General features: G+C 38.5%; 12 protein-coding genes across 13 annotated transcripts; 6 read left to right on the top strand and 6 right to left on the bottom strand.

The window, feature by feature from the left end:
* Positions 1–331, top strand: Gasu_52900 (uncharacterized protein; the record flags this gene model as incomplete). The annotated part of the gene is made up of 1 exon (XM_005703531.2): positions 1–331. A coding segment is annotated over one exon (190 nt), but the record flags the coding sequence as incomplete, so codon positions are not given.
* Positions 332–660: 329 nt separating this feature from the next.
* Positions 661–1,581, top strand: Gasu_52910 (uncharacterized protein). The gene is made up of 2 exons (XM_005703532.1): positions 661–945; positions 995–1,581. Exons 1-2 carry the CDS (start codon positions 700–702, stop codon positions 1,442–1,444), a joined length of 696 nt encoding a protein of 231 aa, XP_005703589.1. The 5' UTR covers positions 661–699; the 3' UTR covers positions 1,445–1,581.
* A 243-nt stretch (positions 1,582–1,824) lies between these two features.
* Gasu_52920 (uncharacterized protein) lies at positions 1,825–3,920 on the bottom strand. Its single transcript, XM_005703533.1, has 5 exons — positions 2,957–3,920; positions 2,753–2,906; positions 2,523–2,700; positions 2,370–2,472; positions 1,825–2,320 (listed from the first exon to the last, which is right to left on the bottom strand). The coding sequence occupies exons 1-5, from the start codon at positions 3,862–3,864 to the stop codon at positions 2,194–2,196; spliced, it is 1,470 nt and encodes a 489-aa protein (XP_005703590.1). The 5' UTR covers positions 3,865–3,920; the 3' UTR covers positions 1,825–2,193.
* Positions 3,921–4,175: 255 nt separating this feature from the next.
* On the bottom strand, positions 4,176–5,890 carry Gasu_52930 (uncharacterized protein). Its single transcript, XM_005703534.1, has 7 exons — positions 5,688–5,890; positions 5,376–5,640; positions 5,133–5,320; positions 4,908–5,083; positions 4,746–4,858; positions 4,555–4,695; positions 4,176–4,505 (listed from the first exon to the last, which is right to left on the bottom strand). Exons 1-7 carry the CDS (start codon positions 5,858–5,860, stop codon positions 4,332–4,334), a joined length of 1,230 nt encoding a protein of 409 aa, XP_005703591.1. The 5' UTR covers positions 5,861–5,890; the 3' UTR covers positions 4,176–4,331.
* Positions 5,891–6,220: 330 nt separating this feature from the next.
* Positions 6,221–8,051, top strand: Gasu_52940 (syntaxin 1B/2/3). Of its 2 annotated transcripts, none has more exons than XM_005703536.1 (9): positions 6,221–6,391; positions 6,444–6,568; positions 6,627–6,784; positions 6,840–6,954; positions 7,017–7,080; positions 7,129–7,220; positions 7,272–7,385; positions 7,435–7,685; positions 7,745–8,051. In XM_005703536.1, exons 1-9 carry the CDS (start codon positions 6,274–6,276, stop codon positions 7,848–7,850), a joined length of 1,143 nt encoding a protein of 380 aa, XP_005703593.1. In that variant the 5' UTR covers positions 6,221–6,273; the 3' UTR covers positions 7,851–8,051. The 2 variants fall into 2 exon arrangements, with proteins under 2 accessions (XP_005703593.1, XP_005703592.1); XM_005703535.1 differs by having other exon boundaries at positions 7,745–7,871.
* Positions 8,052–8,330: 279 nt separating this feature from the next.
* Positions 8,331–9,357, top strand: Gasu_52950 (N-acetyltransferase). The gene is made up of 3 exons (XM_005703537.1): positions 8,331–8,519; positions 8,567–8,923; positions 8,976–9,357. Exons 1-3 carry the CDS (start codon positions 8,418–8,420, stop codon positions 9,156–9,158), a joined length of 642 nt encoding a protein of 213 aa, XP_005703594.1. The 5' UTR covers positions 8,331–8,417; the 3' UTR covers positions 9,159–9,357.
* A 13-nt stretch (positions 9,358–9,370) lies between these two features.
* Positions 9,371–10,839, top strand: Gasu_52960 (tubulin). Its single transcript, XM_005703538.1, has one exon. It carries the CDS (start codon positions 9,404–9,406, stop codon positions 10,736–10,738), a length of 1,335 nt encoding a protein of 444 aa, XP_005703595.1. The 5' UTR covers positions 9,371–9,403; the 3' UTR covers positions 10,739–10,839.
* Positions 10,840–10,874: 35 nt separating this feature from the next.
* Positions 10,875–12,060, bottom strand: Gasu_52970 (ubiquitin). Its single transcript, XM_005703539.1, has one exon. It carries the CDS (start codon positions 11,925–11,927, stop codon positions 11,007–11,009), a length of 921 nt encoding a protein of 306 aa, XP_005703596.1. The 5' UTR covers positions 11,928–12,060; the 3' UTR covers positions 10,875–11,006.
* Positions 12,061–12,065: 5 nt separating this feature from the next.
* Gasu_52980 (tubulin) lies at positions 12,066–13,930 on the bottom strand. The gene has a single exon (XM_005703540.1). The coding sequence runs from the start codon at positions 13,763–13,765 to the stop codon at positions 12,431–12,433; it is 1,335 nt and encodes a 444-aa protein (XP_005703597.1). The 5' UTR covers positions 13,766–13,930; the 3' UTR covers positions 12,066–12,430.
* Positions 13,931–13,935: 5 nt separating this feature from the next.
* On the bottom strand, positions 13,936–16,680 carry Gasu_52990 (translation initiation factor eIF-3 subunit 9). The gene is made up of 5 exons (XM_005703541.1): positions 16,111–16,680; positions 15,444–16,064; positions 15,289–15,393; positions 15,000–15,242; positions 13,936–14,948 (listed from the first exon to the last, which is right to left on the bottom strand). The coding sequence occupies exons 1-5, from the start codon at positions 16,660–16,662 to the stop codon at positions 14,472–14,474; spliced, it is 1,998 nt and encodes a 665-aa protein (XP_005703598.1). The 5' UTR covers positions 16,663–16,680; the 3' UTR covers positions 13,936–14,471.
* Positions 16,681–16,690: 10 nt separating this feature from the next.
* On the top strand, positions 16,691–17,421 carry Gasu_53000 (ADP-ribosylation factor). Its single transcript, XM_005703542.1, has 3 exons — positions 16,691–16,869; positions 16,931–17,001; positions 17,066–17,421. The coding sequence occupies exons 1-3, from the start codon at positions 16,722–16,724 to the stop codon at positions 17,381–17,383; spliced, it is 537 nt and encodes a 178-aa protein (XP_005703599.1). The 5' UTR covers positions 16,691–16,721; the 3' UTR covers positions 17,384–17,421.
* A 5-nt stretch (positions 17,422–17,426) lies between these two features.
* Positions 17,427–24,420, bottom strand: Gasu_53010 (DNA-directed RNA polymerase I subunit A1). The gene is made up of 6 exons (XM_005703543.1): positions 22,796–24,420; positions 20,412–22,684; positions 19,735–20,361; positions 19,344–19,685; positions 18,154–19,292; positions 17,427–18,103 (listed from the first exon to the last, which is right to left on the bottom strand). The coding sequence occupies exons 1-6, from the start codon at positions 24,375–24,377 to the stop codon at positions 17,464–17,466; spliced, it is 6,603 nt and encodes a 2,200-aa protein (XP_005703600.1). The 5' UTR covers positions 24,378–24,420; the 3' UTR covers positions 17,427–17,463.
* Positions 24,421–24,429: the final 9 nt, after the last annotated feature.

Raw genomic sequence — 24,429 nt, forward strand, 5'->3', positions numbered from 1 at the left:
ATCTTTCAATTCTATTACATCTGCTACAGCGATTCCAACCTTCACTTCAGGTGATGTTGTCAATGGATCGCCATCTTTTTCCACAAACCCAACAACGAGTTCTAGTGTCGTGAGTGGCGGTATCTCTTCATTTTCAGCGTTCCCTGTACCTACTTCAAGTATTCCAGTAGAAACTACCATTTTCTTTTAAGAAGTAAGGATCGATGGACGTGCACAGTCAAAAAGGTTATATCATACAACTGATTGTGTTATAATAAGCAGAAAACAATCATTGATGTTGCAAGGTCAAAGGACTTTGAATAAAGCAAAAAGGTTGCATTTATTTTTGAAATTATCGAGTATACAATAAGCACGTCTTTTTATGACACAAATATTCATAGTGTAACAAAGAACAATGTATAGCGTATAGAAACGAAACCACAGAAATTTTGCTGTTTTATTCAAGTTGTAATAGCCGCACCCTCAGTAGAGTCCAATGGAATGTCATAAATAGAAAAATGCAAAATTGGCTTTGAAAATAAAAATTGCCGTTGAACCCATTAGTATCCAGTTGGTTCTATTCTGTCCTGTAGAAAAGAAAAATGCTATATCATTGTGTTGGCTTTGGGGTTGCAAAATAACGCTAAATCATATATAAGAGGAATTTCTTTCTATAATCATTTTTGGCATTGTGATTTGGAACATTTTGTAACATCCATCATGAACAAAGTTTCTCTAGTTTCTTTTCTGTTATTTGGAGTTGTGATCTATGCAGTTGCAGGACCTCTCAAAGACTCCAATATAGCCTCAAAAGTCAGAGGATATAGTAGCGCTTATAGTCCTGTCTATTCATCACCGATGTATTCCACTCCTTATGAAAGTCCTTCTTATCCCTCCTACACTACCTATCCTTGGATTGAGCCTTGTGCTGAAGCTTGTGCTGGATGTCTCTATTGCTATCAACAAGTAAGTTTATCTTAAAATTTTCAATTGTCATGTTGCTAATATCTCCAAGTACAATTTCTATTATCCCTACGGTCTTGATATCCTCTACTGCAACAACTTTGACAAATATTGTCCATCTGGATACGTTCGACCAACTCCTTATCAGTCTTCATCTTATTCTCGTGGAGCTTATAGTTCATCATCATCTTCCTATGCAACTCCAACATACTCATCTTCTTCTTATTCGACTCCAATGTATACATCTTCCTATTCAACAAATACCTACACTTCTTATGAAACTCCTCCTATGACTTATTACTATCCAGAATGGTATTTGGAATGTTATCAATGGTGCTTCGAATGTCTTTTGTGCAACTTGGAATATGGTTTTTACTACATTCAAGAACCAACTCCTACTCCTTATTATCCAAGTTACTCCAGTTCTTATCCGATGTATAGTAGCAGTTACAGCAGCTACAGCAGTTATCCATCTTATACAACTAGTGCGTATAGCTCATAGAATGAAGATGGACTCTTAGGCGAAGGATGCCGACGACCATTTGTTTGTTTAGTGAACTTTTAGATTAACAACAAATAGTAAACTTCTTGAGACGTTGTTTCAAGAACTTTTTTGTTCAACAGTTAATTTATTTTTTTAATTTGAATAGCTCAGGAGAAAGTTCAACTCTGAATCTCTCTCAGACAGACACTGGTTTCACCTGTTTCTTCAGTAAGCTGATTTCGATCGACGAGACTCTATTTTTCCATATTATTGTTGCAAGAAAAATAGAGAAGCTTTCCATCACACTGGAAATGAGTTTTTCCATCATTATGCAACTGCTTTAGATTAAGGAAACCTTAAATGTAAACAGTGAGAAAAAAGGCAAATACTTAGTCGAGGAAATTTAAATAGCTTTTCTTAGGATTTTGAATTCAAAACAACTCAAATATGAATATGGAGAAAAAACATTTTACAATAGAACATATCCACTTCACATAAATCCGAATGTTTTGAAGCAGTCAAATTGTACGATTGAACTTTCTTAAGCAGTACAGTACATCTCATATGATGTAGAAAACTACTAATGTGAAACATTCTTGTTCTCAAACCTTCCTATAATATTCATGACTTGCTCGAACAGTAATTCGAACACGAGTTTAATATAACTAAACTTGACAATGTCACAAGCAGGATAGATTCCACTCATCTATGAAAGAAGAACAAAATCTTCTTTCAAGAGCAACTGTTCGAATTTATTACCTTGGCTCTTATGCACTTCCCAGTCCAGCTCTCGGCGGACGAATGCGTACTTGAACAGGTTGAGTCAATCCTGCTTCTTCTCTGTTAGGATGTCCCAAACTTTGGCCCTTGGACCAACCCATTGATTGTAACATACTTCGATGGCTTAATAAGGTCCAAACAACAGTCTAATTCCGTTACATACCGATGACCAATGTTGTCTTCACCAATGTCTACTGCCAAAGATCTTTCCAATTCCTTACGACCACGAGCACTATGTGTACTTGCAATCGCCATCGGAAATATGACTTCTTCATGTCTGAAAAATTGCTTCACACGATGATACGTCAAGACTTACCTCTTTTCGTTTTTTGTTTCTTATTCTTTTTTGCCTTCAACCCGCCTTCAAATCCGACCTCGTTCAAAATGGTTTCAATGGTATCTTCTTGAGGAAATTTCCAAGAAGAGACACGGCAAATTGTTACTGAACGTTGTCCTTCTCTTCCATGACTCTTACTCCGAATCCCACATGCTTCCTAAAATAAAGTATATTTCTTCATCATAACATCAAAGAAAGAGAATTCTTACTGCAAATTTATGTATAGCAAGGCGCAAGTGTCGATTCATAGCAGGAAAAGTATATGTTTTACTGGTACCTTTTTGAAGAAAACTAAGAATTCGACGGAATGACTGGAGAGCCGAATTTCGTTTAGAAGAGTTCAATCGTCTTTTACTTTTCTTTCTAAAAAGTCATAAGAGATATATATTCCAAGACAAGAGATATTTACATACTTGGCTGAAGTCAAACTCATAGCATATTCGAACTCATCATCTATCATTGTGGAATACAAACGTCGAAGATGTTTTTTGACACCGTTTCCAGAAATCGGAAACTGCGACCAATCTAGTCCATCCATAGTTTCTAAAGTATAAAATGACTGCTTTTTACGTCTCGCCCTATTTTCTTTTGAAGAAGATGTCTTTCTATGCCACCGCGGCAACTGCTGCTTGTTCTGCGCAAAGCATCGAGAACGCCTCTTTTCAGCATTTCTATTATCATCAGATAAACTATATGTCGACCCGTCATCGTCTTTGGCAACATTTCTTTCCGGTTTGCTATTTGCAAAGACAACCAAGTCAGATTTTCCTTGTTGTTCAGTCGTTGGATACAAATCCGATCTCGTCTTCAATATTTGTTTAATCTTTCTAATCTTTTGTTTTAGATATTGAATATATTCCAAGGCTTCCTCATCTGTCATCTGATGAAAAGCTTCCGAGTCAAAACTGTTCGAAGAAACCTCACATTCACTTGGAACATCCTTAGAAAAGTGAACAACTTGATTGGACAAACTGTTTAGCTCGTCTTCGTTCGCCCAATTTATACCATTTCTAGACGAGTTGAACAAAGTCAGGTCAGGACAAGGGTCTATGTCTCTTTGTATTTCAGTATATTTCTCCACATCCACTACTTGCAAGGCATTTTCTCCGTTCAGTTCTAAATTTTCAACAAAGTCCCTAACTACATCGGAGTCCAAAGAGTTTCCAGAACTGTTACTTTCACTATCCGAAGACTTTGAAACCGTAGTTTCCCGTTTACCGAAACTCACAGGTTTCAATTGGTTGCCTGTGTTGTAGGTAGTACATTCCTTATACCGCTTACGTTTATGACGAATTCTTCCATAGCCTCCTCTTCGAGTCATCTAAGTTACGAATGGAACACAATTGTTCCGAATTTCACTCGTCATTTTGTCAACGAGAACTTTTTCATCAGCGCTTTGAAAGACAATGTATAGACCAAACTCAAGCTGACTTTTTCCTCTTGTGATGGAATGAGACTTCAGTTGTCACTCATATAAAGAGTCGGTAGATATGCATTCTAGTGTATTCGTCTACGCAACTTTCTAGTTGGGCAAAGATAACATTCGAAGGGTTGTGACAAATCGATATGCTCCAACTATGGAAGGAATCAATAGTCAATTGTTCGTGAAACTATAGCCAGTTTGCCTATTCATGGTTACAATTATACACAAAATGAAAAACCATTCCATCCACTCTTTATTCGTCTGTTTAAGGCATTCTTCATTTACCAATCCATCCATCACACAAATGACTTATGAGGGATTAGAAAACGAATAACCACAAGACGAATTTTCATCTTTAAAACATCCTAAGCAAGTTTTCTTTCCGCAATCCATTGCCAGAAATGTTTCTTTTCCAGCTTCGCATCACAAGTCTTCTTCCACCACTTGTCTCTTTGTTGACTATTCGACTCAAAGCTATCAAAATATAAACCCATATAGAAAGAAACGATGCAAGAAATGTTGGGAGGTAACTGCTCAAACTAGGAAAAACCTATAAGTGGTTGGGAGGAATTATTCAATCAATCTCACCTCTTTCTCTACTTCTGAAGTGGTCATTGAAGGTGTCGAGTATAGTTGCCATAGTCTTTCCAAAGAAAAGTCCATAACCTTTGGTTGAACCCAATCTTCTGTGGCTTCTGCAATGGCTGAATTCTTGTCGGTAGACTTGGCCTATGGATATTCATTTGTATTTCATCTAACGCTTTATGAATCTCTCTTGCCTTGATTGCCAAAACCCACAATGCTCCTTCGTTGCTTTGCTTATCCAATAAACCGTCAATAGCAACACACTCTCTAGCATCGTCATATCGTTCCATAAAATAATAAGCAGCCGCTAAAGTAGCTCTTCAAAAAACTCATCTAAATACTTGACACATAATTACCTCGTTGGATGTTCAATGGAGGACCTGACCACTCTGGTAAATAAGGTTCGATCTCTTCCCTAATTTGATGTAAACTACTCAACTCGTTCCCCAAACCGTATATATTCAACACGATAGCTTCATCAAACGACTCAACTGCTTCTTTCCATCGTCCCATTCGAAGAAATAGGGAAGCCCTATCACACGCTGAGTTTTCTATTTTAACCTATGCAAAGTTATAATCACCTTCGTTCCAACGGATCTGGTAAATTCAAACCACTCATAATACTCTGATTCATTTCTTCGACAGCTTGTTCAAATCGATCGTAACGCTCGTATACTGTTGCTCTTAGAAAGGCTGGCCAAGGATGCGTTTCTTCGTAAAATTGGGATAGTTGTTCCACTTTGTTCCATTCCAACTCAAAAGTACCTTCCTACAATCCTCACAATAAATATTGTAACAATTTGTTATAAAAGAGCTAAACATACTGGTAAGTTGCTGATTTCTCTAATACGAGCTAGACGTTCTTCTTCTGAAAGTGTAGCTTGTGGTGAATAAAGAGATAAACGAGGCTCAACGGTTCCTTCGATAGTGGGAAGAGCAAAGGAAGGAGCCCTGTTGGTACCATTTGAATAGGAGTTTGCTTCTTGTTGGTCTGTCGATAAAGGCTCGCTTCTTTCTTCACCCAACTGTGAATCCTTGTTCTTTTCTTCTTCTTTGTTAGCAAGACAACAGTAATTCCAAGACAGGTAACTGAAATAGTCAGCAAGAAAAAAGGTAAAAGGTTGAGTTGTCTTTACCGCCTGTCGTGTCTCTGAGTTTTTCCACGAAATAACATATGAGATCTACCCTTGTTGTGTAAGTTATTTGACTGTAAAGGTCTTGATACAGTAGGAGTAGCTTTCAAACAGCCCTTATGGACGTAAGATAACGCACTAACTTTGATATCCACAAAACCCATAAAATATGCCATATGCGCTGCTAAACCTCTTTTCGATGGGGGAAGAAAAGTGATTAGATAACTTACATGTATGTTGTGAAATTCGGAGGAACAAAAATTCACAAAGTGATGATGTTAGGACATCGTTATCTCCTATATTGAAAAGTTTTGCTTTTATCAAAATCCATCTACGTAAATAATACGACAGATTGATGAGTGAGTTCTTCTATGGAAAGAAAACAATGTAGATAATGAACTATGGTTGCTTGCTTTTTGTTAGTTCCATCTTCAAGAATGGAATATGTTATGCTTATTTCATTTGTAAATGCAATAAGTTGCTGACTCCACAAAAGACTTTTACTAAATTTAGAAACTCCAAAAGGCCATCTCATCGGAATTTCGGATTCTTCACTGAACCGTTTTTTGGGATTGCTAAGCAAACAACAATGGATAGGCTAACAGAGTTGAGAAATATGGTCACTCCTGGGAGTGGAAACGACAGAGAAAACGATGATATAATACAAGCAGCTTCAAGGGTGTTACGTGGAGACTTTGAAGAGGAGGGTAAGTTATCATGCAAAAGTAGACACTATGCCTAGTAAACAAAGGTTTGCAGATGAAGGTAACGAGCGTCCACAAGGAGAAGAAAGCAAAAATATATTGGACGAGTTGGAGGAAGGTTTAGAAAATTTACAACATAAAATTTTTTCCCCTTTTTCCAAAAAGAAATCGTCTAAAGAGGTATTTGAACCTTTCATGAATACTCGAAGTACAATAACATCGTTTTGACTAATAAAAGGATGTGGAAAGTGGTCGTTTTCAAAGTAGACAGACTGCTCAGTTATCAGGAAATGGAGAAAGTAATGTATTGACGAATTTTTACGAAGACGTCGACTCAGTAAAGGCCCTAATCGAAAAACTTAAGCTACAAACCAAAGCAGTGTCGCAGAAACACAGGTATTTTCTCCTTTGCAGTATGATTCTAAGCAGTTTTTAAAATGAAGCGTGAAAGAGCTGCCCTGGAAGACCCAACCAATGCAACAAAGGTTGAGGAAGAACTTATGACGGAAACCTCACTGGCAAGAGAACTCGCTGTTGGTATTAAACGACGGTTGGATAAAATGAAAGTACGTTAAGTATTCAAATCTTTGCAAAGAGAAAAGAATGTATTTCTTATGGGTATCTTCAGGAACTACAGAGTAAAGTGGAAAGAGAAAAGGGACAGGGATGTGCAGAAGCTCGTATTATTGCAGGTAGGAAGTCAACCTAGTTGATTGCACATATCAATTTCTTTGTAATAGGAACACAAGGAGCTTTAGCAAAACGTTTTATGAATGCAATGCGTGAGTTTCAGAATGTTCAAGAAGAATGTGAAAATGACATGAGAGAGCAGGTAAGATAGAGAGCTGTAATTCTTTTTCTCCAGGTGATTATATTTTCGTAGGCAGAAAGGCAACTGAAGATCATCAACCCTAAAATAAGCAAAACGGAAATCGACACAGTTTTAGATGCTACTGGTTCAGGGGGAAATGCAAGCTCTGAAATACTAAGACAACAGGTCAGTGCATAACTTAGCTCGACAATATTTTTTTGGGACTTGTGTTAAGATGCTCATGGCCCGAGATGGCGATTACAATTCCATAAGACTGGTTATGGAAGATGTAGAAGAACGTACCAGAGCAATGCGTCAGTTGGAGGAAAATATTCAAGAACTGAGGCAGATGTTCATAGATATGAGTGTTTTGGTCGAATCTCAAGGAGAAACCATAGACCAGATTGAAAGTAATATAAGTAGTGCAAAGGCTAGTACAAAGACTGCTGCATCTCAGTTAAGAAGTGCTCGAAAGCATCAAAAGAGGTAATGCAGATATGTTTCACTGGTTGAGATTGTGCTGATTTATTTTGCCCTTTTATAAGATACTATCGATTACTTTTCTGCCTCTTTTGCTGCTTAATTATTTTACTTATTGCCATTCTGGTCCCCATTGGAGTGGCAGTTATTCGTCCAAACAATGGAGGATAAGAAAACCATCCATCTTTGTGGACAGTTGTTGTAAATGGTAAGACCTTGGCGATCGATATTTGGACTTTTTTTTGAATGGATAACAGAAGCAGATACTAGGGAAGTCATAGCAACGACAGATATTAATAATTCGAATAAATATGGAATCGAATGATCATTTCTGCATTTCCGAGTAGAGTTAATAAAGAGAACTTATCAACGGAGTTTTCAAGAATTGTATTTTCCCACACAAACTTATTTCCAACTCTTCTCATGATATATTAAGTGAACCATTTGGATTTGCAGAATTCTCATATCCCATAGAACAGTAAAAACGGTTCGGTCAATGACAGACTGTATCCTTGTTCAGTAAAGTGGTATGCTAGAGACGGTATTCAATACAAGGGGTTCAAGAGTTCTATTTAATGTCTTTGCTGTTGGAAGTGCTTGTCTTCCAATTATTCAATCTCTCTTAAAGAAGCTGTAAAGAGTGAAATATCACGCTCTCATTAACAGAGTGCCATTCTATGATTGTTCTCCACAGCAATTGGTGCTCATTTTGCATCTCGGGACTTTTCGACCTGGATTATGGTCTTCGTGTGTTCCTTTATTCCAAAGAATTCTTCAAACTTGTCTTCTTTGTTGAGGAATCAAAAAGAAAACCAGATTTTACGCTATTCTACGTCACTTGTAAGTTTCATGCTTGTCAGAGTATTTTCTTGAACTTAGAGTTATAGGCCTTTTGTCCTGTTGCTAGAAAGAGGTTTCGGCAGATATGTCTTTGTTGCTCCGACTCAGGTACAGAGGGGCCAGTATCTCCTGCAGTTTACGCCAAGTTTGCCTCCCAAAGAGCGATTTTATCTTCTTCGTCGAATGATTTCGAGGTTGATGAGTTGAATAAGCTTTTGGAAATGGCTGGGAAGACGAGGAGAAATCCACAACGCTTTCTACGTGCGCTGAAGAATAGTCTAGTTGTAGTTACCGCTCGGCTTATTTCTGACGGTACTCTTGTTGGTTTAACCAGAGCTATCACAGATGGTGCATATAATGCTACTATCGTCGAGTTATTCACAGATATAAGACTACCCAAGCCTGTCAGTAGTTGTTTCTGGTATATCTGAACACATTTGAATATAGTCTTGTTAGGAAATAATCAAGCGCAATATGGTCGAGAGACTTATCAAGGAAGCACGCAGCAAGATACCTGATTGCGGTATTGTCATGATTGCACCAGAGGAAGATGTTGCTATTTATGAGAAGATGAACTTTCAAGTCAATCCCAGAGGCATTCGATTGATGGGCATGACGAATCATCATGATGAAGAATGATGGGCCGCATCAATGTGGTATTGCGCGCCATATTCAAATTGAACGTGTCTGTCTTATTCCGTTGATGTTTGTTTAGCATTACACAGACACCTCATACAGTCTTTAAAAGCTGATCTTTTTGGTCATTCCGGTTGCTTTATAATAGGCATTTTTGAAGTTGGCAGAAGAGGTAGGTCGAAATAAACACTATAATATCTTTCTTTGAGAACAATTTGGTTAGTACTCCGACTATCTTTTTCAGAAGTATGCGTGAGATAGTACACGTACAAGCTGGTCAATGTGGGAACCAAATTGGTACCAAGTTCTGGGAAGTTATTTGTGACGAACACGGTCTTTCTCCTGATGGATTCTATAGCGGGGATACAAACTCTCAGTTAGACCGTATAAACGTTTATTACACAGAAGCCTCTGATAAGCGTTATGTGCCACGTGCAGTTCTGGTTGACTTGGAACCAGGGACAATGGATGCTATTAAAAGTGGAAAACTAGGAAAAATGTTTCGTCCAGATAACTTTGTATACGGTCAAAGTGGTGCTGGCAACAACTGGGCCAAAGGACATTATACTGAAGGTGCTGAATTGGTGGATGCAGTCTTGGATGTCGTGAGAAAAGAAGCAGAAGCTTGTGACTGTTTGCAAGGGTTCCAAGTAACCCACTCTTTGGGTGGAGGTACCGGTTCCGGAATGGGGACTTTACTAATTTCGAAGATAAGAGAAGAATATCCCGACCGAATGATGGGAACATATTCGGTATTGCCTTCTCCGAAAGTGTCGGATACAGTGGTTGAGCCTTACAATTGTATCCTTTCTGTTCATCAGTTGGTGGAAAATGGAGATGAAGTGTTCTGTATTGATAACGAAGCACTTTATAATATTTGTCATAATACTTTGAAGATGAGTAATCCCTCATACAGCGACCTCAACCAACTTGTAACGGCAGTCATGTCGGGTATTACATGTTCACTGCGTTTCCCTGGGCAGTTGAACGCAGACTTGCGCAAACTGGCTACCAACTTGATTCCGTTTCCCCGCTTACATTTCTTTATGATTGGATTCGCTCCGTTGGCAGCCCCTGGAACACAGCAATACAAATCGAGCACTGTTGCAGACCTCTGTCAACAAATGTTTGATTCTCGTAATATGATGGCCGCATGTGATCCTCGTCATGGTCGTTATTTAACTGCTGCCGCATATTTCCGTGGAAAAGTGGCAACCAACGAAATCGATGACCAGCTCATGACTGTCCAAAACAAGAATGCTGCCTCCTTTGTAGAATGGATTCCCAATAACATTAAGAGTTCTCTTTGTGATATTCCCCCAAAAGGAATGCAACGTTCTGCAACGTTTATAGGAAACTCAACTGCTATTCAAGAATTGTTTAAGCGAGTTGGAGAGCAATTCACTGCAATGTTCCGGCGAAAGGCATTTTTACATTGGTATACCGGTGAAGGAATGGATGAAATGGAGTTTACAGAAGCTGAAAGCAATATGAATGACTTGGTTTCCGAATATCAGCAATATCAAGAGGCTACCATAGATGATGATTTTGGTGATGATGGAGAAAACGATGAAGAATTTTAAGGCTTTCGGGTTTAAAAGTTAATATATATTTGTTGAATAATATTGCAGAATAAACGTAAGATGTTTGTTGCAAAGATGCAAAGAAACGAAGTTATGTACACATCTCAAGTTTGCTATGTTTTCTGAGCATCAAGATGCATAACCAGAATCCTTTCTTGAGAGCACAATGGAAATTCATTCTACAAATTCAGAAAAAGACTTACAACCACTATTTATTTTCAGACAGACCGGGTTCCACTAGTATAAAACTTCCAAAAACTAAAATATTTTAACAGTTACCTCCTCTCAGACGCAACACCAAGTGAAGAGTTGACTCTTTCTGAATATTATAGTCTGATAGAGTACGACCGTCTTCAAGTTGTTTACCAGCAAAGATTAAACGTTGTTGGTCAGGAGGAATTCCTTCTTTATCTTGTATCTTTGACTTGACGTTCTCAATAGTATCAGAAGGTTCTACTTCAAGAGTAATAGTCTTTCCTGTAAGAGTTTTCACAAAGATTTGCATTCCTCCCCTCAAACGCAGCACCAAGTGAAGAGTTGACTCTTTCTGAATATTATAGTCTGATAGAGTACGACCGTCTTCAAGTTGTTTACCAGCAAAGATTAAACGTTGTTGGTCAGGAGGAATTCCTTCTTTATCTTGTATCTTTGACTTGACGTTCTCAATAGTATCAGAAGGTTCTACTTCAAGAGTAATAGTCTTTCCTGTAAGAGTTTTCACAAAGATTTGCATTCCTCCCCTCAAACGCAGCACCAAGTGAAGAGTTGACTCCTTCTGAATATTATAGTCTGATAGAGTACGACCGTCTTCAAGTTGTTTACCAGCAAAGATTAAACGTTGTTGGTCAGGAGGAATTCCTTCTTTATCTTGTATCTTTGACTTGACATTCTCAATAGTATCAGAAGGTTCTACTTCAAGAGTAATAGTCTTTCCTGTAAGAGTTTTCACAAAGATTTGCATTCCTCCCCTCAAACGCAGCACCAAGTGAAGAGTTGACTCCTTCTGAATATTATAGTCCGATAGAGTACGACCGTCTTCAAGTTGTTTACCAGCAAAGATTAAACGTTGTTGGTCGGGAGGAATTCCTTCTTTATCTTGTATCTTTGACTTGACGTTCTCAATAGTATCAGAAGGTTCTACTTCAAGAGTAATAGTCTTTCCTGTAAGAGTTTTCACAAAGATTTGCATTCTTGAAAGCTGATCTCACACAAGTCAAACACCAAATCAATATAAACTCCAATCCAAATATGATTCCACAAAAGTGATGAAGCGCGTCGTTATAAAGAAGGGCGCCAAGCTTCTAGATAAATCTTCCAAGTGAATTCGAATTGATTTTGGGACAACTCGGCAATTTGTAAACATGACTCTCCGTCATGCACTCCAAACTCCTCGTGTCAGATATGTTTGAGTAACCAGGATTACCTGCACCTTTAAGCGTGAGACAAAAATAGAAGCTTCCTCATAGCAGTGTTTTGAAAAAAGTAGTCTATTGTTACCAACTTGCACTACAGTTAACTCCGTACAACAACTCTTTCACAATCTAGTTAACGAATAGATATTGTGGCTGCAAACAGAGCACAAATGGATTACTACCAACAGGTTTCTTTTATTCAAGCACTTAAATGGTATTCAAAAGAAGATAAAAGGCTGAACCATTGTTAATAGAACAAACGTGTTTTTGATAGGCTATTTTAAAAGGCCTCCTCTTCTTCGAGGCCCATATCGAAGTCATCTTCAGCAGTGGCTTCTTGATATTGTTGGTATTCTGATACTAAATCATTCATGTTACTTTCAGCCTCTGTAAATTCCATTTCATCCATTCCTTCACCAGTATACCAATGCAAAAATGCCTTGCGACGAAACATAGCAGTAAATTGTTCACCCACTCTTTGAAAAAGTTCTTGTATAGATGTGGAATTTCCAACGAACGTTGCAGACTTTTTCATCCCTGAGGGAGGAATATCACAGAGTGAGCTTTTAATGTTGTTGGGAATCCATTCTACAAAGTAGGAAGAATTCTTGTTCTGAATATTGAACATTTGGTCATCTATATCTTGAGTAGACATGTTTCCACGGAAATATGCAGCTGCAGTTAAATAACGACCATGACGAGGATCACATGCTGCCATCATATTACGGGAGTCAAACATTTGCTGAGTAAGTTCTGAAACACTGGCAGATCGATATTGCTGTGATCCTGGTGAACTTAAGGGGGCAAATCCAATCATAAAGAAATGAAGCCTTGGAAATGGAATCAAGTTAGTGGCCAACTTTCGTAAATCTGCATTCAACTGTCCAGGGAAGCGTAAAGTACACGTAATTCCTGACATAACCGCTGACACTAACTGGTTGAGGTCACTATAGCTAGGGCTGCTAATTTTTAAGGTACGAAGGCAAATGTCATAGAGTGCTTCATTATCAATGCAGAAAACTTCATCAGCATTTTCCACCAATTGATGCACGGAGAGAGTGCAGTTGTAAGGCTCTACTACTGTATCAGAGACCTTTGGAGAAGGAACCACCGAGTAGGTGCCCATCATTCTGTCAGGATATTCTTCTCGAATTTTTGATATCAAAAGAGTTCCCAAGCCAGATCCTGTACCCCCTCCAAGAGAATGAGTAATTTGAAAGCCTTGAAGACAATCACAAGCTTCTGCTTCTCTACGCACCACGTCCAACACGTTGTCAATTAGCTCTGCACCCTCTGTATAGTGTCCTTTTGCCCAGTTATTTCCAGCACCACTTTGACCATATACAAAGTTATCTGGACGAAAAAGCTTTCCATAGAGACTGGCTTTCACGGCGTCTATTGTTCCCGGTTCCAGGTCAATTAAAACTGCTCGAGGCACATAACGTGCACCTGTTGCTTCATTGTAATAAACGTTGATTCTATCAAGCTGTGAGGGAGAGTCACCTTCGTATAACCCTGTTTGACTGATTCCATGCTCTCTGGAAATAACTTCCCAAAATTTTGAACCTATCTGGTTACCACACTGGCCTGCCTGAATGTGAACAATCTCTCTCATTTGCTTCTTTGAGTGCTGAAACGAGGGTCACCTTGAACAACAAGATAAAACTTGTCAAAGTTACTGGCGGCTAACGAGTACTTGAAAATCTAAAATGGAGGGAATTTTACTCTCAAAATGGTCCAATTGCTAAATATCACTATCGATCGTTTGGCGGGCTTACAAATTTGAAATTGGACAACTGTCCTGAATTAGTCTGAAAAATAGTAATCGTACAATGTTTTCCTAGTCGATGCTATACAAGGATCATTGTCTCTTTCTTATTCTTTGTCCAAAGGCATAGGAAAAGCCCTTGCTTAGAAAATACTTTTAATTATAGATTTTCTACTTTGCAGCAACTGAGTATGAGTGGTCTTGAATGCTGCAGTAAATGTATGTCTCAAAAGCAATATCAGAACGTTGTAGTGTTTCATATTAGATATGCCAAGTATACTTTGAATGGTGCAATAAAATCGACAGCTTCTTCAGAGATATCCTATCGAAAGGAGTGTTGCGGGTCTCTACTGACAGATTTCCTATACACTTTAAATGCCTGAGAAAGAAACGTCTTTCTTTCTACAAACAAATGATAATAGACAAGTATCTTGCCATCGCTTCAAATATGAAGATCCTTCCATCCTTTATTTCATTATCTTGCAAGAATTTTAGTCTACTTCCCAGAAAGAAACAAAGACAAAAAAATTCTTATCCTAGAAAGCTAATATTGCTACTTGTCAATAATTTCCTCTTTGAATTCCAATAACTCTTCAGTTATCTCAACAATTTCCTCTGTGGTTTCTTTCTTTCCAGACATCCATTGGAAAGGCTTGTCATCTTCTCCTATGGACTGTAGATACTGTTTCCATGCGTCTCTCAACTTCTTCCTTTCAGCTGCTTTTCCACTTCTTCTCATTTCCTTCAGTTCTTGATCTTCTCTTTCGTATCTTTCACGATATGACTTCAAATTCTTTTTTATTTTCTTTTGTTGTTCCTTTGACAGCAGCCATTCAGGACGAGGTCTCCACAAGAACTGAGAAAACATAGAAATTGTAGCTTGATAAACTTCTTTTCCATAAAAGGTCCAAATAATATAACCACATTCCATTTTGTTGCGCGAATAAGGAACCCATGTCGCTACAAACCTTCCTGAAGCATCCCATTCTGCGTTGGTACACATAAAATGTTCCGATTGATTCATGCTTTCCTACACCAAACACATTCATACGGTGAGTACTTGTGAACAATTCATCCTTACTTGTTCATTGACGTTGTAAAACTCCAGCTGACCATTTAAACTTCCCAAACCCGCAAGTACAACAAAACCATTTTGCGGTGCCCAAAAGATGCGATTCACTGGTCGTTGAGTTAAACTAAACAAATACTTTACTTGCGTGTCCTCCATTGAATAAAATGCCACACTGGCTCGTGATGCATTATCTCCGTATGCTATGGCAAAACGATCACCATCAGGTTCCCACGCAAAATCATACACTACTTCCTAACTTGCATGTAAAATATCACTTTGTAGCACAAGTCACATTTACCTTTTCTTTATATTCCAACACTTCGACAGGAATCTCTTTTTGACGAATTCGGAAAAATTCAAAGTTTGCCAAACGACTCTTTTTTGATTTGGTAAGGCGACTTGCCTAATAATCTTATAGTCAATTGGCTACTATGTAACTTCAGCCATATTCACCTTGCAACAAAGATATTTTCCATTCTGTTGCCAATACAGTTCAATATCGGCTACTGAGTAGACGGCCTTCTGTCGAAGTTCCTTTCTGGATGGCATTTCTACTAAAGTCACTTTCGCAGGGTTATTTCCCACTTCCGGCTGCCAATATGCAATAATGGAGTCAGCAGGTGACCACTGAAAATCTCTTATATATGGAATTTTCATTGAACGTTTGTCCAACAATGTCATTTCTGGCAAAGTGTAAACGCTTATTGCGTTTTCAACCAGTCTAGCAACCATCTCGTCCTTGTATTGAAACTTGAACATTGGCCAAGCTACTTTTTCGTCATGTTTAGGACCCAAAAAGCCGCGTAATTTACGACCAGTGGCAACTTCCCAAATAATAATACACTCGGGATCCTTCGGATTATCTCTTTCTGGATCCAAATCATTCCAAGTAACTAGATAGTTTTCACAAGGAGAAAAATCAAACTTCTTAACATGACTGTGTGGGAATCTCATCAGTCTTTCCCATTTGGGACCACCCCATATTGCTATTCCTTGAATGTGAAATGTCACGAAATAAGTTCCTCGAGGTGACCAGTAACCGTCTGCTTCCGTCCAATTCATTCGTGAATATTCCTAACGATGCATCAGTCTATGGCTGAAAAGTCGACTTCATCCTTACCAACTGTGGAGGTATCCCCAAGGAATCAAACCAATAAATTTCGGTTTCTTCGTGACGAATCATGAACTGATCTCTTCCTCGTTCATCTAACAACCAAGAGAATAGATTTGGACGAGAAGATGGATCAGTTGGTATTTCTATTGGTAGAGAAGGAGGTTCAAACGTTTCTGATGTATGGACTATTCTTTCTATATCTAACAAAGTCTTTACTTGCAAGGTATGGTTCTTATCCAGCGGATATTCGTTGAGTTGAAGAACTGCTTTCAAAGCTTCCTCGGGAGTGTCATAAGTAATCAAAGCAAATCCTTTGGTGTCCTTATTTTCGTCTTGAGGAACCCAAAGTGCGTCGCTTCCAATGTTTCCGACTTGTTGGAATACTTTTCTCAAGACGGTGCACAGCTTCTCGTATTTGTCCACAGTTATTTTTGGAACATTACTGACTATAACTGCTCTGGATAACTCTCTCTGCTCTATTCGTTTCTGCTCTTCTTCTAAAAACTGAGAATCTTTCAAAAGTTCCGAAGCATTACGAGACGTGACGGCCAATGACATTGCCAAATAAAAAAATGCTATTCTAGTCCACAAGTGGGTAAATTGACTTTTGCGCCATTATGGGTTTGATATTTACAAAACTTTACCAAAGACTATTTGGAAAACGTGAACTTCGTATTCTCATGGTAGGTCTGGATGCAGCTGGTAAGACAACTATTTTGTATAAGCTCAAGTTGGGTGAAATCGTCACAACGGTTCCAACGATTGGTAAGCTTGCGTTGATCCGTGTCGTTAGAAATCAAAAAGGTGACTCGAAAAAACTCTTCAGGATTTAACGTAGAAACAGTTGCATATAAGAATATAAATTTTACAGTATGGGACGTTGGTGGTCAAGACAAGGTCGGTAGTGTTCGTGCAACTTGCAAGAGGGTTTTGGCAGTTTTGCTTATTTCTTCTATTCTAGATTCGACCTCTTTGGAGACACTATTTTCAAAATACGCAAGCGCTTATTTTCGTTATAGACAGTAACGACCGTGAAAGAATTTTGGAAGCAAGAGACGAACTACGGAAGATGTTGGCAGAAGACGAAATGAGGTCTGCAATATTGTTGGTCTTTGCCAATAAGCAGGATTTACCCAACGCCATGGCAGCAAATGAAGTTATAGAAAAATTGGGGTTGAGTTCTTTGAACCGAAAATGGAAGGTTCAAGCTTCTTGTGCTACAAGTGGTCAAGGGCTATGGGAAGGACTGGATTGGTTGAGTCAGAATATAGCACCTTGAGAGACAGAACTGAGGATAGTATTACTAGCAAGCTGATGTTGGTATGTTATTATGGGAATTTATTTAGAAATAGAATACACTCAGGCAACTGGCAAACGTTGTCTCAAGGTAAAAATTCCTTCTCCTGTGCCATAACCTACTGTTCTTCCTACTGCCAAACGAGAACTTGGCGAATGAATATTATCCGTTTGTTGATGAAACGCTGCATCTAATATAAACTTCATGGTTGTCTCAAAGCTTGCCTTTTGAATAGTGCTACAACATCGCTTTTCCATTCCTCGACGATTAAAAGGCTGATAGTCTCCTTGGCAGGTCATGACGTCGGAAATCAGCGCTAAATGACGTGAATCGACTGGAATGCCATAAGCTCCGAATACCTTGGCTAGTTCTATTCTTAATGTTTCTCGAGCACTTTCTACTCCGTAATGCATTAACATAGCATACACATCATTGGTTTGAATATGATTCAAATCCAAGTAGTCATAACCATATTCCCAGATAGCTGCAAGGTTGGAGCCTTGAACCTCAAGTTTCCAGTCTTGGGAGTCTTCCGAGGGAGTTATCAAAGAACAACGTTGGATTCCAGGAATATTTTGAACACACGCCTGTTGTGCAACTGATTCAACCAATTCAAACAACATGAGACGACCCCAACTTGTGAAGGGAATCATCAAAGGAATCTTCGCCCTACGATACTGTTCGCGATCAAATGTTATTTTCCTTAAAAAAATGAGAAATTCTGAAAAATTTGTATCATATGACTAACGTACTTTTTCTCTTCGAAATTTATGGGTTCCTGTGTAGAAGATTGATTGACTTTCCGAATATCCGACCGGGAGTATTCTTCTTCTTCTTCTTCTTTTTCTTCTTCTTCTTCTTGTTCTTCTTCTTCTTCTTCTTCTTCATAGGAAGTTACATCTCTCTGTTGTCTATCTCTTTTCTCACCGATAGTTCCGTCTTCTTCATTCCATGAAAGATCTTCCTCTTCTTCTTCGTCCTTATCATCTCCATTTACTTCTTCCATTTCTGCTGACGTATTCATAGAAAATTTGCCTTTCTTTTTGTTCCCTTCCTTCTCTATGTCTCTTTCCTCTTGTAACGACGGTTTGTCTAATTCCATTCCATCACTATCCCAATGCATCGATAAGCTCTGCAATGGCATAATGGCTTTCTTAGTTTCCGAAACTTGTTTACATTCTTTCTGGATTCTCGCATGAAGCATTGCCAAAAAATGTGTCTCTATGGTATGAAATAGTTCCTTCGCTGATATTCCCAAATGAGTGGCATAATAATGAGGCGGTACCAAATGCAACTCAATCATCACCAATCTGCCTTGTGCTCTATTGCCTTTATCTTCTATACTTATCCCTTCTAAAAAGTCTTTCAATACCAATCGATGAAAACGATTATGCAACAACTGGATTCCTTTTTTATCCGTCGATGAGAGAAAAGGGATAGTCATAAGTGGTGTTTTTGGTTGTTTACTTGCAGTCATCAACAGTTCACGTAGTCTTGGGATTCCTAGAGTGACATGAGCCGCACCCATTCCTGCAAAATGAAAAGTATTCAAAGTCATTTGTGTGGAAGGTTCACCGACTCCTTGAGCTGCGATGACTCCAACTGCTTCACCAGGTGAAATGAATGCATTTCTGTACCTGCTTTCCATAAAGGATTGGAACTGTTCCTTTGTTCTATTCTGTGGCAACGATTCACCACATTCTTTCATAAATTGATGCAAGGAATGTTGAAACTTGGGAGATAAGGCATAGTCAACCGTTTGATATGAACGATGTTGGGAATATAAAGTTGATTGAAGAGCTTCAATGTTCCAAGCATGCCACTGGAAGCAAGAAGGTTTCGATAACCAAGCTGTTCGACAAGGATCCAAACCATCTTCACCATATAAGAACTAAAGTACCATTATTCTTGTCATCTAGAAAGGCAGTGATTGAACACTTACTTGAATCACAGCTTGATTTTCACTTTGTCTCACCGTATAATCATAACCTACATATAAGTCTTCCAAACCTTTCACCAAACATCGTTGTAAATATCCTGAGCGAGCAGTCTTCACTGCTGTGTCCACCAAACCATCACGTCCAGCCATGCAATGATAGAAATATTCATCTGGTCGAATACCGGTAAGGAATCGACTAGCAATAAATCCTCCAGATTGTGGACAAGGATCAAAAGATGGATAACAAGGTAAAGTAGCCCCACTTAAGGAACGAGGTACTCGTTTTCCTTCCAACTCTGTTTGTCCCAACTGACAAGATATCTGTGCAGTGTTGACCAAAGAGCCCTTGTACCGATTAAGCTTCTACACACTTTCAATAACAACCAACATTTACCTTGGCTCCACTACTTGTCATCAATAGGAATCCATTATGAGGGAATTTCTTAACAACTCCTTCACGATCCGAAATACAAGACTTGATGACTTCTGAAGTCACTTTGCTCACTTGCTTCTTTACAATTTCATCTAATAGAGACTCCATTTCTGCTCGAGACGTAACATCCGACTCCATGTTACCCAAAATACGTCCATATAATAACAAAAGTTGCGAATAATTGAGTTCACTACCTTTCAGCTTGCTTTTCCAATCACCAGTACCTAACAGAATAGATAACGACTCTTCACTCAATAAACCTCGTTCCATCAATTTTTCTATCCATTGTTCGGTAGCCAAAAATACAAATGACATTTCACAATATTGTTGCCATTCCTTTCTCTTCATCTCCGCAATTGTAGTAAGTAACAAGTCATCCACTCCAGTGGTATGTCCATGGATTCTTAAGAACAACGTAAATAATCTACCGAGAGCACTTAATAAACGACCGGCATCTATTGCTCCATATATCTCGTAAAATGAATGCACCAAACCATGAGCACTTGCACCAAATTGACTCTTATCTAACACTCCTCGTAATAAGTGACCGCGATGAACGATTACTTGGTCATCATCGCCAACCATTTCCTTATCAACAACATATCGATATGAATACCCACTCGTAAAAACATACTTACCCATTTCAACTTGTTGTTTGACTGTAAATAAAAAGGAGGACGAGAACCAATCAAAAACAATAAAATGGTGGATATTACTTGCTTTCCAGTCCATAATGGAACCGGGAAAACAATGGCTGGAGTTGGGATAGCAACTGTTTTGTTATCCACACTTTCCATTGTTCTTTCAATAGCGCCATATAAAAGTTGTTGAAATTCATCCAAACGTAGAAAAGTATCGATACTCGTCAACAAAACTCCTCCCAAAATATGGTCTTGAATAAGGCCACGAAGAGGATTTCCATTGGTAGGAGAAATATAATGTCTATCAGTCAATAGCAAGTTGAAAGCCTCAGATTGAGCCACATAATCTTGTGGAAAGTGTAAGTTCATTTCGTCACCATCAAAATCAGCGTTATAAGACTGACAGTTGGCATAGTGCATGCGTATCGTTCTTTCTCCAGGTAATATGCGAACTTTATGGGCCAAAATAGAAACTCGATGCAACGAAGGCTGTCGATTGAATAAGACCAAATCTCCGTTTTTCATATGTCGATAAACTCGAATGATAGCATTATGGTTCATTGCTTTATGAATACTTGCAGAAGCATCTGCTGCTGAACGATCTATCATATCCAAATTCATTGGATGGGAACTTTTCAAAGACATTGCTTGTGCTTTTCGTTGATGTTCAGGAGCTCTAAGAAAATCGATTACATTTCCCATTCTATCTTCGATACCTGTAGCTCCAGGATATTCCGTAGATCCACGAATGATTGCTTTTCTCAAATATTCAATGTTATAAAAATTGATAGGTTCAGGAAAGGTAAGTTTCATTGCAAAAGATTCAGGAACTCCTACTTCACAAGTTTCTAGAAAAGGATCCGGAGATATGACTGAACGTGCAGAATGATTGACTCTCTTTCCCATCATATACATACGAAAAAGGCCTTCTTTGTGTTCTAATTGTTGACGAATTCCAGTTCCGGTAGTCGTACCAGCATTGGCTCCTACACCTCCTCTTGAACAGTCGTACAACTGATTAACTGCATGTTGGAGAGCAATCATTTGTTGAATAGGAGATAGAATGGAAGAAGACTCTTGTTGTTCTTTCAATTGAATGAGTTGTTGATTGATTTGGAGAATACGAGTAAGGAAAACATTCTGAGGATGTTCCATAACTAATAGCTGCTCGCCTTCAGAAAATGTAGCAGGAGGTCGAAATCGACAAGGAGAAACAGCCAGACAACGGATAAAGAATACAGAATCCACAGTTTCATTATTATTATTTTGTTGTTGTTCAGAGTCATTTGTTTGGTTGATGGCATCCATTTCCCATAAGACTTGAATACATTCCATCTCTATTTGATATAAGCGACTTAATTGTTGTTCCAATTCGATAGTTGAAATGAGTTTCTTATTAACACTATGAGTTTCCTGGTAAGAAGAGTCTCTCTCGATATGACTTGTCTCTTCTTTTCTCGACTGACTCACAAGTATATCTACCTGTTCTGATTCCTGAGACTTTTTTAGAATACGAAATACTTTGGATTCTTCTCTTCGAATAACTACGGAAGAGTGACCACAATTTTGACATTTTCCTAAACTTTCATTGCTTGCCAAAAACTCCTCCGTAGTTCTTTTCCGCAATAAAGCACAGTTTGAAGAATAACTCTGTATGGCTTTCCTTGTTGAATGCTTCTTCATAAAACTTTTCCAAACTGCATAAGCTTCTTCACAAAGTTGTTCCTCTCTTGCCTTTATTTGACTTTCTATTCGCGACTCCATACTAGAAAAAGATGAAGATAGTCCTGAAGCAACTTCCACTTCTAAGTTCGTGTCATTCATCAATGTTTCTTCATTTTGTTGCTCTCCTTCTTCTGAAAGCCTATCATGTTGCTTCTTTTGATCGTCTGCACTACTCAACATTCCCATAATCTCATCCACCTCTTCTGCTTTTTCCCACTCATTACAAAATAGAAAACGGAGTTTAGCTATGAACAGTTTCTTTGTTCTCGTTCCTAGTCGAAAGTGATGGCAATACCAACATTTGGCACGCAACACCTTTATAAGCAAAGGAAATAAAACAGGGTGAACTACTGGTAAGGCCAATTCTATATGTCCAAAATGTCCTGGACAATCTGCATATCCTAAATGACAAGTAGCACAAAGTTTCGTTACCGACCGGTCCAACACTCCTAAAGCAGGATCATATAGTCCACCTCTCACAGGTCTTTGCAAAGAATCAAAGGCAACTGGAGAATAGATTTGTCGAACACTCAACTTTCGAATATCTTGAGTTTTATAAAAGGAGAAGGAAATATTTTCAGTTTGGTGCAACACATTATTACGTTTGGCAGGGTGTGTTGCTGGAGCATCCATTTGGGAAAATCGACAAAACTAACTATTCCTTTCTTTCCATTCAAAATAGTAAGGAACATAGATTTCTCCATTATCTGCCACTTTAAAGTGATCACTTACTACTACAGATAAGCCTTGTAAGATAGGCTTCAATACGGAAGAGTATGAAGCCAAACGGTCACAACACTTTCTAAACTCCGAAACACTTACAACTTGATCATCTCTCTTCAGTCGTTCTAAACGAAGAGACTTTCTAACAGCTTCTATTTGTGTTCTTTCTCTTTGTTTCTTTCGGGCAGTTTGTGCAAATGGACTCGCTCTCTCTTGAAGATAAAAGAGAATCTCCTTTAATGTGGCATCTTTTGGAACTGATAAAATACCCCATTCTGCTTCTTCTTGAAAGAATTGGATTTCTATTCGAAACATGATTGAGACATATTCTTTCAATAGACGAGAGCTTGTTTCATTTAAACTGGGAAGAACTATGTTATCTTGTCTCATTGACTGAATATGATTCGATAATATTTTCAAGTATTCCTGAGGTGCTCTTTCCACCAAAGAATCTCCACATACCAAGCGAACACCCAAAGCATTTGCCAATTGATTTTCCATTTCTAAAAACTTCTCTTGCAATTGATTTCTTTGCCAACAACTTGAAAGAAATGTCTTACTCATCAATGCTTCTTGCCAACATGAAACTCGAGCACACATTCCCAAGTGAAGAATTCCACAACTATCTTGTTCTACTTTTGCACCACCATCCAATTGAATCACTCCACCACGAATAGAAATTCCATATGCCACAATCACTTGTTCGATGCAGTCTGCTAACCTCTTCAATCCTTGTACTGCCATGGAAGGTGAAACATCCTTCCTTATCTCCACTTTGATAGCATGCGCTCTATTTAGGGAAGCAGTCCTAACTTTACATTCATAGGCAACTTGATCATGTAACATTGCATCTGCAGAGTGTCTCTTATTTCTGATCCTCAGTTCATATGCTTTACCAACAACATCCCTTTTGAGCAGTTGACCCAACGACATATCTCTACTATTCTCTTCATCCTTTCGTACAGCCATCGGTCTATCTCTTGTCATTCTTAAGAGTTGTTCGGGAGTTGCTATATTACAAGAACGAAACAAATGGATCAATGACCCCAACAAGTGTAACCACTCTCTTTCTGTAGGGTCATACACGATGGGAACGGAAATCAGCTCAACTTGAGTTTCCTCTCTTTCTACTTGTTTCTTTGTCGTTGTGTTTTCCTTTTCTTGGTATTGACTCTTTTCTGCTGGTATATAAAACTCCAATTGTATGCTTTCCAGTGAAGAAGGAAAAGTCGTCGACTTTGTCGTTATTTCTTTTTGTTCTTTTATATGGGAAAGCATATCCACCATTACGTTCAAGTTCTGTAGTGACTTTTGGTTCTTGGAAGCTATTTCTGGTTGTTGTGCAAAGCGGTCTGGGTGTATTTTGGAGAATAACAGTTTGAGAGGTTTGTTCAACAATTTCATAATATCCCCTTGTTGAGCACAGTTATTATTCTTTGTACTACATTTTCTATACAATAGACGTATTATCGAACAAGATGATGGATAATTGTTGATTCCAGTCAACCACAACATCATTGCATGGAAAGCGTCTTTTCGATCGATGATTTTCTTCTCCAACCACCAA

Source organism: Galdieria sulphuraria (genome assembly GCF_000341285.1).
Source record: "Galdieria sulphuraria unplaced genomic scaffold scaf_53, whole genome shotgun sequence".
NCBI classification, from domain to species: domain Eukaryota; phylum Rhodophyta; class Bangiophyceae; order Galdieriales; family Galdieriaceae; genus Galdieria; species Galdieria sulphuraria.